At 43.4% G+C, this 12910-nt stretch overlaps 1 protein-coding gene across 1 annotated transcript in view; it reads left to right on the top strand.

Moving 5' to 3' along the window:
* The first annotated feature begins 235 nt into the window (after window positions 1-235).
* Window positions 236-12910, top strand: part of SLC28A3 (solute carrier family 28 member 3) — a 60992-nt gene continuing 48317 nt past the window's right edge. The window contains exons 1-4 of the mRNA XM_056848990.1: window positions 236-255; window positions 402-493; window positions 6842-7031; window positions 10857-11001. Of these exons, the coding sequence (XP_056704968.1) occupies window positions 236-255; window positions 402-493; window positions 6842-7031; window positions 10857-11001 (447 nt within the window). The remainder of the gene's footprint in view (window positions 256-401; window positions 494-6841; window positions 7032-10856; window positions 11002-12910) is intronic.

Below are 12910 nucleotides of genomic sequence, written 5' to 3'. Positions count from 1 at the left end.
CCATCCAAGCTAGTTCATTGCTCAGCCAATATGTGAAGTTCTACACCTGTAACAATGCAGCCCTGTGCCAAGTTAGTCCAGTCTAAACCCTCTGAAATTAATGGGCTTAGATTGATGTAATTCCCCAGAGGGTTGCACAGCAGCCAGTCTTGTTGATTTTAGGGGCATCCTTAACTTTCCCACTGAAATCAGTGGAGTTTCCAAACGTTTTAATGCCAGATGGATTATATCCATTATGCCAGAGTCGATATTCAGGTAAGGATGACAAAGAACAAATGAAAAGTAACTACCTATTATTATGTACATTATTCATATTTTTATATTGCAAATAATGTCTAAATGTGAAGTGTTTAGAATCATTTTTTTCCTTCCCTTCCCTTCCTTCCTTTTTTTCTTTCTAGGTATCTGGAAAAGAAATATGATGCCATCATTGATTTTTACAGAAAACATAAAACCAGAATTCGATATATTATTTATGGAACACTAATAGCAGGTATCTGCGGGCATTAGAAAAGCAGCACAAATATCTAGTTTTAGATGGTCATATTTCATACTTGCTTTCAGTGAAGATTGTAGAAAACAACAGAAAGTTCTTTGATGTTTACTTAACTAATGCGCTCCACGCCATTTGAAAATTTTAGGAAGGCTCTAAAAAATTACACCCTGCAGTTTGAAAGATGTAATAATAATGATGATGATAATTTCATATAATGGTAATATAAGAATGAAATGTAGAAGGTTATAATATTTCTTAACATTATTACTTCCTTCTGAAGTTTATTAAATCTTTCATTCTCCATTCAATCTTTGAAAGCCTATAGGACATTTTCACTCAGCTCTGTGTTCCTTGCCGCTAAGACCATCCCAATGTTTCTGTGCACATACACTGCACTGTGGTTGCAGTACCAGAGATAACTACACATCCATTTCAGGGAAGTCACATATAATTGACCAGAAGCAGCTGTAAATATATACTCTGCACACACATATACCAGGGCATCTAAAGCTCTTGTGTCATTTGCAGTTTTTGGCTGCAAAAGATATCAGACAACTATTGGAAGGTGTCTGTGACATTGGGATAACAGGCTCAAGTCCAATGAACACCCACACACACACAAAACTGAAAAGTATTACAATTTATCTCATAACTTCCCTTGTCAACATGGAAATTGCTTATTCTTCATTTGTACGTGCAAATTTAACATTAGAAAAGAGTTTTCTTTTAAAGGACAATGAGCAAAACGTTTAAAAGAAGGGCTAAACTTTAAAAAAGAGAATGATTTGTGCTCCAGGTGTCCCTTACATTTGTTTTGGAAAGTTGTTCCAGTACCAGAAAACAGCCAGTGTGAGAGGTGTACTCTCTCCATCAAGACAGAGCTAAACTCATATCTGAGAGGGGTGGGTATAGGAGTTCCCCATCCAAGAGCAGGATAGGATCCACCATTTAGCCTTCAGGACATCAGCAACCAGGTGGCTCAGCCACCTCCATCCCTGGGAGGTAGAAAAAGTGCACAAGGCAGGACTTTGTGTACAGGCATGTTCACATGCTACCAAGTTCCTAAGATGGCTGGCTGGGGGTCCTGAGGACACAATTGTCTGCCTGAGCTTTGGATGCCATACTTCCAGCTGTGCTGTGTCCCTCAGCCATACTGTCCTTGGCTGAACCACAGCCTCTGGCACTACATCCTACTTTCTCCCACAGCATCCATCAATTCCCCAGGGCTAGCCCCCACAGACCCCTGACCTGAAGGGGCCAGACTGGACCAATCTCATCAGAAATTGTAAGCTACCCAGGGTCAGATTTGGTTAGAACTTGGAGGGGAGACCACCAAGAAAGTCCAGGGTTGCTGCACAGAGGAAGGCAATTGCAAACCACCTCTGAACATCTCTTGCCTTGAAACCCCACAGGGTCATCTGTGACTTGATGACCAAAAAAAGCCCCACGGATAATTGGATTTTCTTGCCCTCATGCACTGGAGTGGTGAGCTCTAGGGCTCTTGCTGCACTGGTGCCTGATACTGTCTTGGAGCATGCCCACCACCACTGAGAGCTTCCTCATGTGTGGGAGGCACGTTGGGCAGGGGACACACTGGTGCATCAGGAGATGGGATGGGAGCACACAGGTACATGGTGGCCAGACTTCAGAGGTGTCTGCCAGGTGGAGGCTGCCAGCCAAAGCAGCAGCAGCCCACCAGGAAATTCCTTGATGAGTTCAACGGCCAGTTTACCTCTTTTGAGAACACACAGGAAGCCAATGAAGTTGTTTCAAAGCTAGCATAATGAGCTCATGATGCATCTGCTACAATATTTTGTGCCAGTTTAAGTACCTGAACAACCATGAAGAGCAAAGTTACAATAGACCTACCTTGAGTTTACAGATGCATGCATCAGCATGGCTAGGCTAGCAAGCTCAAGGAAAGGGGGCAGCTTCTGCTCCATGTGGAGATGGTAGAAAGCATTCCTGGCAGCCACATCAACCTGCAGAGTCCAAGAATTCTGCTAAACTATTTACCCAATCTGACAAATGTAGCCTAACTCCAATTCTTCCCAGAACATCTGCCTTCCCAACCATTAATTGTGAATTAAAAAACAAATGAACACATCAGCTCTTGAAGTATTAATCTCTTGTTATCCCAAATATGAGCGAATCTGGTGTTAATATATACTACAACAACCATTAGCTTTTCTGTTGCTGCTACCTCCTCCTGCATCTGGGGATTGCAAAAGAAACCCCACTTTATTTTGCCCCAGGCATATTATCAGGAAGGATATCATATATCGATTTATTTGCATAAAGCTGGTTTAGAAACCAGACTTGGCACCTATTCCAAAGTCTGCTGAAGATAACTGAGAGATTCACAGTGCGCTCAGCAGACTGTGTTATGTTCCAATTTACAAAGAGCATTCTTGGGGCACAGCCCCCAAAATAAATTGTTCCCTTTTTGTAATCAATTCTGTTGTTGTCTGAAGGACTCAGGGACTTATGTGCAACAACAACAACAAAAAGCCCACTCATCTTATTTTACTATAGTGATCAAAGAGACTTCCTCCCTTTCATATGCCTTCAAACTGAGCGAGCCAAAAATGTATCCATTTACCGCATCATGAAAGCCCCTGAGTGAAAGCCAATTCTGCCTAGATTGTCAAACCACACCAGCAGTATAAAAGATTGGTTTTGCTAAGTCGTGGTTTTAATTTTCTTCCATTAGATACTTTGTGTTTTCTAAACTGTCTTCCATGACCCAGATAGATTTGCAATACTTGAATGGGTGACCCTGTCCTGGACTACGGTCTGCAGATAACTGGCCAGTCCAAGCCTGCTATGATTCAAGTGGCACCTGATAGCGTGCATTGATTGCATGTTCTTAGTAACTATTATTTTCTTCTTTAAACAATATCGAACTATAGAAACTTTATTTATTTTTAAATTATGAACTGCCACTCCGACAAAAAATGGCATTCAAGGCTACTGTGTCTTCTGGTGCCAAGTGTTAGCAGAATAATTAACACAGCAAAAGTGCACAACCTGTTTAAAGGGTAGATAAAGCTTTATTCAGGAACTAATATACTTGATAGTTAAAAGGAGAGACAAAGATAGTGTGCTAATTACCGTCTTTTATGCAGGGACGACTGCTTCTTTTTGATTATGCACGGTTTTTCCGCCTCTCAGAGGTCGGCTCTCTCTCCCTGTGCGTTTTGCCCAGAATCTGGAAAATGCAGGCAAAATGCACAGGGAAAGCGAGGCAACCTCTGAAGGGCGGAAAAGGCATGCATAATCAAAAGGCAGTCCTGAAGCAGTCGGCAGGGTGTGACCGTGGGGAAACGTCCCTGCATAAAAGACCTACATCACTAGCTGAGAGAGAGAGAGGGTGCTATTTACACAGCCCAAATAATGCACTTTCAATCCACTTTCACTTGATTTTGCCAGTTCACACAGTAAAATCCACCTTCAAAGTGCATTGAAAGTGGATTGAAAGTGCATTATTTGGGCTGTGTAAACAGCACCTAAGTCTCTAGCACCGAGAAGAAGTAGGATATTGCCCAAAGAGTGGCACTCTGAAGACAGACAAAGAATGACAACAGGAGAGAAGGTACCATCCTATCTAATTGTCTTCTTGCTGCCCCCTGCAGGGTATTCTCTTCTTCTTTGTACACTAGACATTGCCTGTTCCAACACGAAGTACAGTATCTGTCTCTGCTATACTCTTTTTTGCCAGGACAGAATTATATGCCCTGCTTGGGGGCTTCTTAGGCACATATGATTGACTACTGAAGGAAACAGGCTGCTGGAGTAGATGGTTTGATCTAGCAGGACATAGTTATATTTTCCTACTTGTATTTGTAAAACATACGTGAGGAAGGTGTAAGAAAATGATCAAAGATTTCTATTTGCTAAGTCAGCAGTGTTCAGATGTACCAGTAAGAGACCTACATTTTACAAAACCCAACTAAACACTTCTGGATATTACATGTTTGTTGTTCATGTTATAAAAATCAATTATATTGTGTTTTACATTTCCATTAGAAATGTCTACATCACTTGATATTCAAGTAGTTTTGTTTGATCTCATTAACTGGTGCAGTTCCTTGATGCTAACGTATCTAACATTTCTGACACAAGTATCTTTGGCTATTTTATGGCAAAGCCCCCAACACACATTTTAAAGATGTGAGCAGTGAAGAGATAACTTTGGAAGCAACATTTACCAAAAATGCCACCATCAATGGTGTTAAATCGCGCGGGCTATACACGAAGAACGGAGACGTTCCAACAGCAAACGCTTTATTCAGAACAGGCAGAACAGAACTAACTACAGTGTCCAGACCCCTGCTTATATGCCCACTTGGCTGCCCGCGGCCACTCCCCCCACAACCGTGATTGGGGGAAAAAAAACCAGTAGCCAATGGGAGCATACAGTTCAGGAGCCTTGGGGAACTCCAAGCTGCCCAGGGTTTCCCCTGATGCAATTTCAAGGAGCTTTATTCCCTTGATTCAATCACACACGCGCCCAGGCATACATTGTTTCCCTTTAACCCAATCAGTAGGAATTGTTTCCCTTTAACCCAATCAGTACATATACAACAAATGGTACCAAATTCAATTTAATCCTTTTTCCTTTTGACTCTTGAGTTTGGGGTTTTTTTTAAATCCTTGATCAGACCAGAGGCCAGGGACAAAATGAACCATGACACCATACCATTTGACCAAGGCACAACATAATCGTGAATGTACGTGGCCATGGTAGCAGAGAGCCAGTTCTATCGTAAAGCACCACAAGCTATGGTTCAGATGCCAGATTTTGGAGAGGCAGCAGTGTCCTGTCTTGCCCACCTCTGGCATCCCATCACCAGCCAGATGTCCATTTGCCTATTTGTTGGTCTGTGTAGCCCCCATCCAAGTGCCAGAGGAAATAATCCTCTTTAACTCTTTGCTACCCTGACCTGGACAGCCCCAGGCTAGCCTGATCTTCTCAGATCTCAGATGTGAAGCAGGATCGGCCCTGGTTAGTATTTGGATGGGCAACTGCCAAGAAATATCGGGGCTGTGAGATGGAGGCAGGCAATGGCAAACCACCTCTGAACATTTCTTGTGCCTTGAAAACTCTATGGGGTTGCCATAAGTTAGATGTGACTTGATAGCACCAAAAACAACAAATCTCTTCGCTGCCTTTAGGTCTCTTTACAAAAAAATTGGCAAGTCCCAGCACACTCCTAATAGGAAAGTCCCCGGACAGATTTATTTAAATATTTCTAGCTTGCCTTTCCATTCTATGGGTCTATAAGGTGACTAACATTAAAAAAATTAAGCATAGAACAATATAAAAATACCAATTTTTCCAAATAAAACCAGACAGTAAATAACAGAAATCTGGAAAAAGAATCAGCACCAGTGAAAGAGATCTGAAGATTTTCCAAGCATCTATAAGACTGCTGGAAGAGACTTGCCTTAATTTGGTACCTGAAGCCAGCAAGGCCATGTGACCACTCACTGTACCTCAGACATTGAGGGAACAGGAAACCAGGGCTGTCTATGCAGGGCTGTTTCCCCGGTCACCCTGCTGACTGCTTTGGGGCTTCCTTTTGATTATGCATGCCTTTTCCGCCTGTCAGAGGTTGCCTCGTTTCTCCGTGCGTTTTGCCCACCCTTTCCAGATTCTGGCTAAAACAGCATCCGGAAAACACAGGCAAAATGCATGAAAATGTGGGGGGAGAGTGAGGCGACCTTTGACGGTTGGGAAAGGCATGCATAATCAAAAGGAAGCCCCGAAGCAGTCGACGGGGTGACCACGGGGAAATAGCCCTGCATAAACGGCCAAAGTTTCCAGAAATTACCTTCAGATGTTTTGGCTTTTTTTCCAGCTCAACTCCTGTGATAAACAATAGTGAATTTAAAATATGCCTAAATACACTAACACATGTAAATAAGAAATCATTTATAAAATTTCTTCTGTCAAGGCAAGGTGGCAAACCTTTTTTCCGGGTCTCTGTTCTATATAAGTGAGTTTGGGTTTAATTAAACTTCAGACAGTACTTTCTGTTTTATAAAGCAACTTTTCTAGGGTGAGAATAGTCCCCCCAAAAAACAAACAAACAAACAAAAAAACACCTTTTTTCTTCTTTGTTTCTTTCTCAAGATGGAGCCTGAATAGAAGTGAAGATTGCATAGATAAGATCACTGACTAACGCAAGCCAGGCTATTTGAAGGGCTGTTTTCCAAACAAAGCTTGGATAATTGCAACAAAGGCATTTGAGGGTCGATTTTGTTTGGGGAGGAGACTAGGGTGACAGATCCCGTACGCGGTAGACATATCTGATGGGATTATGCTTGTTTCCATAACAGCTTATCTGGCAATGGTAATTGCCGCCTGTACCTTGAATTTTCACAGAGCCTTGGCCCTCTTTGTGCTCACTGTCGTGGGAATCTTTTTCATCTGCTGGGACTTTTTGATGACCAGATACGAGGACAGAATTACAGATTTTTTTTCCCCTTGTGGAAGGTTTCTAAAAGCACACTGGTTTTGGCTGAAATGGTATGTACAGTGGGGGATTTTTTATTTGCAGAGTAACAACAAGCTTATTTTATTTTAGTATTTTATCTCCTTATTATCCATGATGCTATGACTTTGTTTTCTGAAACCACACTTTGAGCTCAGAGGAAATAGAAGTAAAGTTTTATGAATACCAAATACCTTGAGGTGTGTGACATATTTAAACGTTTTCTTTGTTGTGTGTGTGTTAAGTGCCATCAAGTCACTTCTGACTTATGGCAACCCTAAAGACCTCTAAGATGTCCTGTATTTAACAAGACTTGCTGTGGACTTGAAAACTGAAGGCCATGGCCTCCTTTATTTAATCCATCTCATTCCTCTTTTCCTGCTGCCTTCAACGTTTCCTGGCATCATTGTCTTTTCCAGTGAATCTTGTCTTCTCATAATAAAGTTTTCTTTACCTTGGACAAAATTTATAATTTTTTAAGTAGGAGAAGTATATCTATATAATGGGTGTTATAACATCTGGTTAGGGTTGCCAACTGTCAGGTAGTAGCAGGAGATCTCCTGCTAATTCAACTGATCTCCAGCCGATAGAGATCAGATCACCTGGAGAAAAATGGCCGCTTTGGCAATTGAACTCTATAGCATTGAAGTCCCTCCCCTCCCCAAACCCTGCCCTCCTCAGGCTCCGCCCCCAAAATCTCCCACCGGTTGAGAAGAGGGACCTGGCAACCCTACATCTGGTATATCTTATATGTATTAAGACAGAAAATATTACAGAGATTGAAATACTTTTAATTCTAACATTAATTCATTCATTATATGAATCAAGTATTTTTTTTCAGGCATTTTAAAACATTTTTCTGGTACAAATCATATTTTTGCCACGATGTCATACTATGCAATAGTTAAAAGATCTTGATCAGTGAATAGGTTGGCCAGCTTCGTGTTGGGAAATACCAGGAGATTTTGGGGGCAGAGCCTGAGGAGGGCATGGTTTGGGTAGGGGAGGGACTTCAGTGCCATAGAGTCCACTTGCCAAAGTGGATATTTTCTCCAGGTGAACTGATCTCTATTGGCTGGAGATTAGTTGTAATAGTGGGTGATCTCCAGCTACTACCTAGAGGGTGGCAACCCTATCAGTGAAGGTTCATATCCAAGCAAAGAGGCAAGTGGTCTAACAACCTTATTCAGTGTCTTTTTATTTGGAAGAAACGCCCACAAAGTTAAATGAGCCTAACTTCCAATGTGAGAGCATATTGTGTAGCCAAAGGCTGAGAGCCTTGGGAGAGCAGAGTTGGGGAAGGAGAGGGAGCTCAGCAGGGATATGTTTCCATAGAGTCCACCCTTTGAACCTGCTGTTTCCTCCAGGGGAACTGATCTCTGCAGCTTGGAGATCAGTTGTAATTCTGGAAGGTCTCCAGGTCCTACCTGGAGGTTGGCGTCTCTACGGCAGGAGAAGAGGTAGAAGCAAAACAGCCAGTTGCCATTGCACTTATCAGTTGCCATTGCACTGGATTTGTTCATATGTTACAGTAACTAATTCATTAAAAACCACTCAAAGGGCAGTCACAGTGCCACAAAGCTTTCTTCACCATCTTTCTCTATTCAGCTTAAACTGTTTAAATCATATTGGCTTCAGTGATGTATAGGACTGTCAGCTCTGGGTTGGGAAATACCTGGAAATTTGGGGGGGGTGGAGTTTGAGGAGGGTGGGGTTTGGAGAGGGGAGGGACTTCAATGCCATAGAGTCCAATTGCCAAAGCGGCCATTTTCTCCAGGTGAACCAATTTATAACTAGTGTTGCCAGGTCCCCCTCCCAATCAGTGGGAGGTTTTAGGAGGCGGGGCTGGGGTGGCTGCTGGTGTGTGTGGGCTGCTTACGTGATGACGGATTTTACGGTTTTACTTCCGGAAGCGTCACATCGCCGTGGCTGATTTAATACTCAACCCCCCAAAATTTGAGTGTTAAAGCAGCCATGGCAACACAGCACTTCCGGAAGTAAAACCAGAAGTGCCATCATCGCTAAGTGCGCTGGTTCCTCAATTTCCTAGAACAGCAGCAATAAGAGTAAAACTTCTTCAAATTAGCTCCAACTCATACTATCTGAGCAACAAAAGAACAAGTGACACTACCCAATTCAAATAACAAAAGTGGAACATAACTTTAGTAGGGCCAGCGTGGTGTGGTGGTTTTTCGAGAGGTGGACTCTGATCTGAAGAACCGGGTTAATGATATAATAGAATTATTTGCTAAGCAGTGAAACGACCATATACATTGTGCAAAATATTACAATAACATTGACGATCATAATGACATAAAGGACTGGCACATAGTCCAAGCTTTTTTGTCCAAGTTGAGGGTGAAAATGCATGGTCACTTTAGCCTCCTTTATTCCCTGTTTGCCAGGATTCAGCCAGGACCGAAAGCACATTCGGCGAAAAGTCCTGTTTCTCAATATCTTCATCAGATACATGAGACGTGCTCCGTGCAATCTGCACACTGCATACTAGTTTCCACCAATTACCAAGAACTCAGTTGTTGGTAATTGGTGGAAACTAGCAAGTATGCAGTGCGCAGACTGAATTGCACGGAGCACGTCTCATATATATGATGAAGATATTGTGAAACAGGACTTTACCGGCATCCTGTCTACTTGAAACTCTCCGGCTGATTACTTTGTCAAGTTGATCACTCAGGTGGTCCTCTGCAGCTTGGACCACCTTATATCATTAACACAGTTTAATATGTTGAGTGTGGTAGTTTTGGCTTTGCTGCTGTGAATTTGTTACTGACCTTGTTGTACCGCACAGTTGTTGCTTTGATTTCTTGATCTTTGGAAACTCTGTGGCAAGCAGAAATTTAACAGCTGAAATTTTCCCATTTCCTGGGCCTGTTGAATTTCTGACTGTCTGTCAGCTCTTGGCCCATCGAACCAGAAACCACAACAGAGACAGTCAGGTCCAAAGAAGATGGCTTTACTGGTCAAATAGGTATTACAGAGCATGAAGGGAAAGGTGACAGCAATGAGCTCGCTGTCTAACAGTCAGCAGTATAAAGGCAAGGATATTTGCAAATGATTACAGAACACAAACATAGCTGCTGTTCCCAGGACTGTTCCCAGAGCTTCAAACAGGCTTTGGTATGCAGGATTGTCCTTGAGCTTAGTCAGCGATAGAAACGAAAGCAAAACAAAGTAACTGAGATACAAAGTAACTGAGATACAGGCCTGACACTGTCATGAAGTTGATACATATAAAGCAATGGTTCCCAAAGTGGGAAGTACCACCCCCTGGGGGGGCGGTGGGATTACCTGGGGGGGCCCTAAGAGGCAAGGGGGCACCAGGGTGTGTGCTAGAGGTGGACCCCTTCAATTGTGTTTTAGATAGGGTAGGGGGCGCTGGGGTTGAGTTTGTGGAACCAAGGGGGCGGTGGCCCGAAAGGTTTGGGAACCACTGATATAAAGGAACCCTCCTAAGAAAACGTCAGTGCTACTCATAAGAAATTTTACATTGTAAGCTTCCTTAACCTGTATTTGGTCACTGCTTAACGGTAAATGACAGAACTATACAACTTGTGATCCTGCAAGCCAAACACTGATAACTAGCCCTCTACTGTGGCCTTCCAGATGATTGACAGTCCCCATAACTACTGTTCTAGACAAGCAGCAGACATAGGAGACACATTGCTCCTGGTAGACGGTATGAATGAGAGGTGTGCTGTATTTGGCTTGGAGGTATATGATTGCTTTGTGCATGAGGGCAGTATCATAACTGCTTACAACAGAAAAACAAATGGGATAAGGGCATGGTTATTATTGGTTTTCTTATCTTTCATTGCCTTCTTTGACACCCTTTTACTTAGGGTGGTGTGGATAGCTCTAGTCACTGCCCTCGTGTGCTGGCTTGTCTTTGACACTGCTAAACAAGGAACCAATCAGCTCATCTCCTTTGGTGGACTTGCAATGTATGTTTTCCTGATGCTGGTCTTCTCCAAACACCCAACTAAAGTGAGTATTCATGATTCCTCTCCATTCCCCACCTTTTGTCTGTTTTATTTTCATATGCAATTGCTTTGTACCAACTGTTTTTGAAAAAGTATTCTTTGGACTGCTGATGAACTAGCTCCCCCCCCCCCACATACACACACTGTTTATGTTACACATTGGCTGCCAAAATGCATCTCCATCTATATTTTAACTAACAAATAATTAATGAAATGTGAATATTCGAGCTCAGTACATGAATTTGCCAAGAGAGATGTTAAATCGTTTTTATTCCTTTTTGGCTCAACATCTCTCAGTCGTATCTACTGGTACAGTCCTCAGATGCCAGAACTAGACATTTGGCAGCAAGATGAGGATTCCCAACCTCATGTCTGTGGCCAACAGGAAAAACAGGGAGAGCTTCAAGTGCTGAGCTACAAATTATACACTATAACAAAATAATTACATTTATTGCTAGGTATACACTATAAAATTGTTATACTGCAGAAACTGCAGGTGGTAGATGTTTAACATGTCATCCACCATGGCAACACTTCTGTCCCAGCCCAACTTCCTCAATTGCCTAGGTTTACAGACATATTTCCTATGCAAGTGGGCAATAGTATCACCCTTCCAGGCATTGTATAATGTTAGCTACATCAGGGCAAATATATATAGTCTTGCCTTCTTGCTTTTTTGTTGCCATCAAGTCACAGCTGACTTAAGGCAACCCTATGGGGTTTCTAAGGCAAGAGACCTTCAGAGGTAGTTTGCTATTGCCTGCCTCTGCATCACGCCCCTGGTATGCCTTGCAGGTCTCTCGTCAAAATACTTTTCAGGGTTGAGGCTGAGTGTGTGACTGGCCCAAGGTCACCGAGCAAGCTCCCATAGCGTGAGTGGGGATTCGGACCTGGGTTTCCTAGATCCTAGTCCGACACTTTAACCACTACACCATGTTGGCTTTCCTGTTTTTAGGGATACTCCAACACTTGCCAGTTCAACTCACATCCTGCTCACTGGTCACAAAAAGGGAGGTGATCGGTTCAACTGTTTGACAACCTGTGCATGGTTGTTCAGCATGTTGCTTCACTGTACTCCTTCCTAGCCATGCAGTACAGCACAATTCACTTTTCACACACATGGGTTCTCACACAGCCCCAACAGTTCTATAATGCATGCACGCACGCCCCCCACCCCCCACCCCGGTTCTTGCTTGATAACTGTTCCACAGAATAGGCAATTGTTTCAATAGACTATTAAATCAGTCACAAATCATTTAAATCAACCTTAGATCAATGCTGTGCTTTAATAAAATCCTACCCTGTGATATTCATCTAAGCGGGGCTGGCCCGACCATTAGCCAAACCTAGGCAATCACCTCAGGTGCCATATTTTGAGGAGTGCCACCAAGCCCTGCACCAAGCTTCTCCTCTCCTCCAGTCTCAGCAGCCACATACGGCCACCTTCAGCGGCACATCCAGTAGGGCCAGCATAGCCATGGAGGAGGGAGGGAGGGGCATGGCTGCAGGGCATGCACCCCATCAGCTGATCCTGGCTGGGCAAGAGGAGCCTCCACAACTGCCCTCACCCTTGTGCTGCCCAAACTCCAGCAGCCAATAGCTCCCAGCTGTGGCACATCGGTTAAGCAGCAGAAAGAGGCAAACACTGCTTGGGATGCTCCGCAGTGGAGCAGATCTTCCCCCAGACCTTTTCTTCTGCAGGGAAGAGATGGAGACACCACACACCATCCTGCTGAGATGCTGCAACAGCCACAGGGAATGATTCCAGCCAGGGGGTTGCCAGCTCCCTTGCAGAGAGGTACACCACTGGAGAGATGCTGGGCCAGCCTAACCAGAGTGGGGGTGTCAGCTTTACCCCCCCCTTGCCTTTTCTCTTTTACTGACCCCTATTTTTGGCTCAGAACAGGTGCAAC

This window comes from Euleptes europaea, chromosome 4 (genome assembly GCF_029931775.1).
Source record: "Euleptes europaea isolate rEulEur1 chromosome 4, rEulEur1.hap1, whole genome shotgun sequence".
NCBI lineage: Eukaryota > Metazoa > Chordata > Lepidosauria > Squamata > Sphaerodactylidae > Euleptes > Euleptes europaea.
The sequence above is the reverse complement of the archived record's forward strand: the minus strand, read 5'-3'. Positions and strand labels throughout refer to the sequence as shown.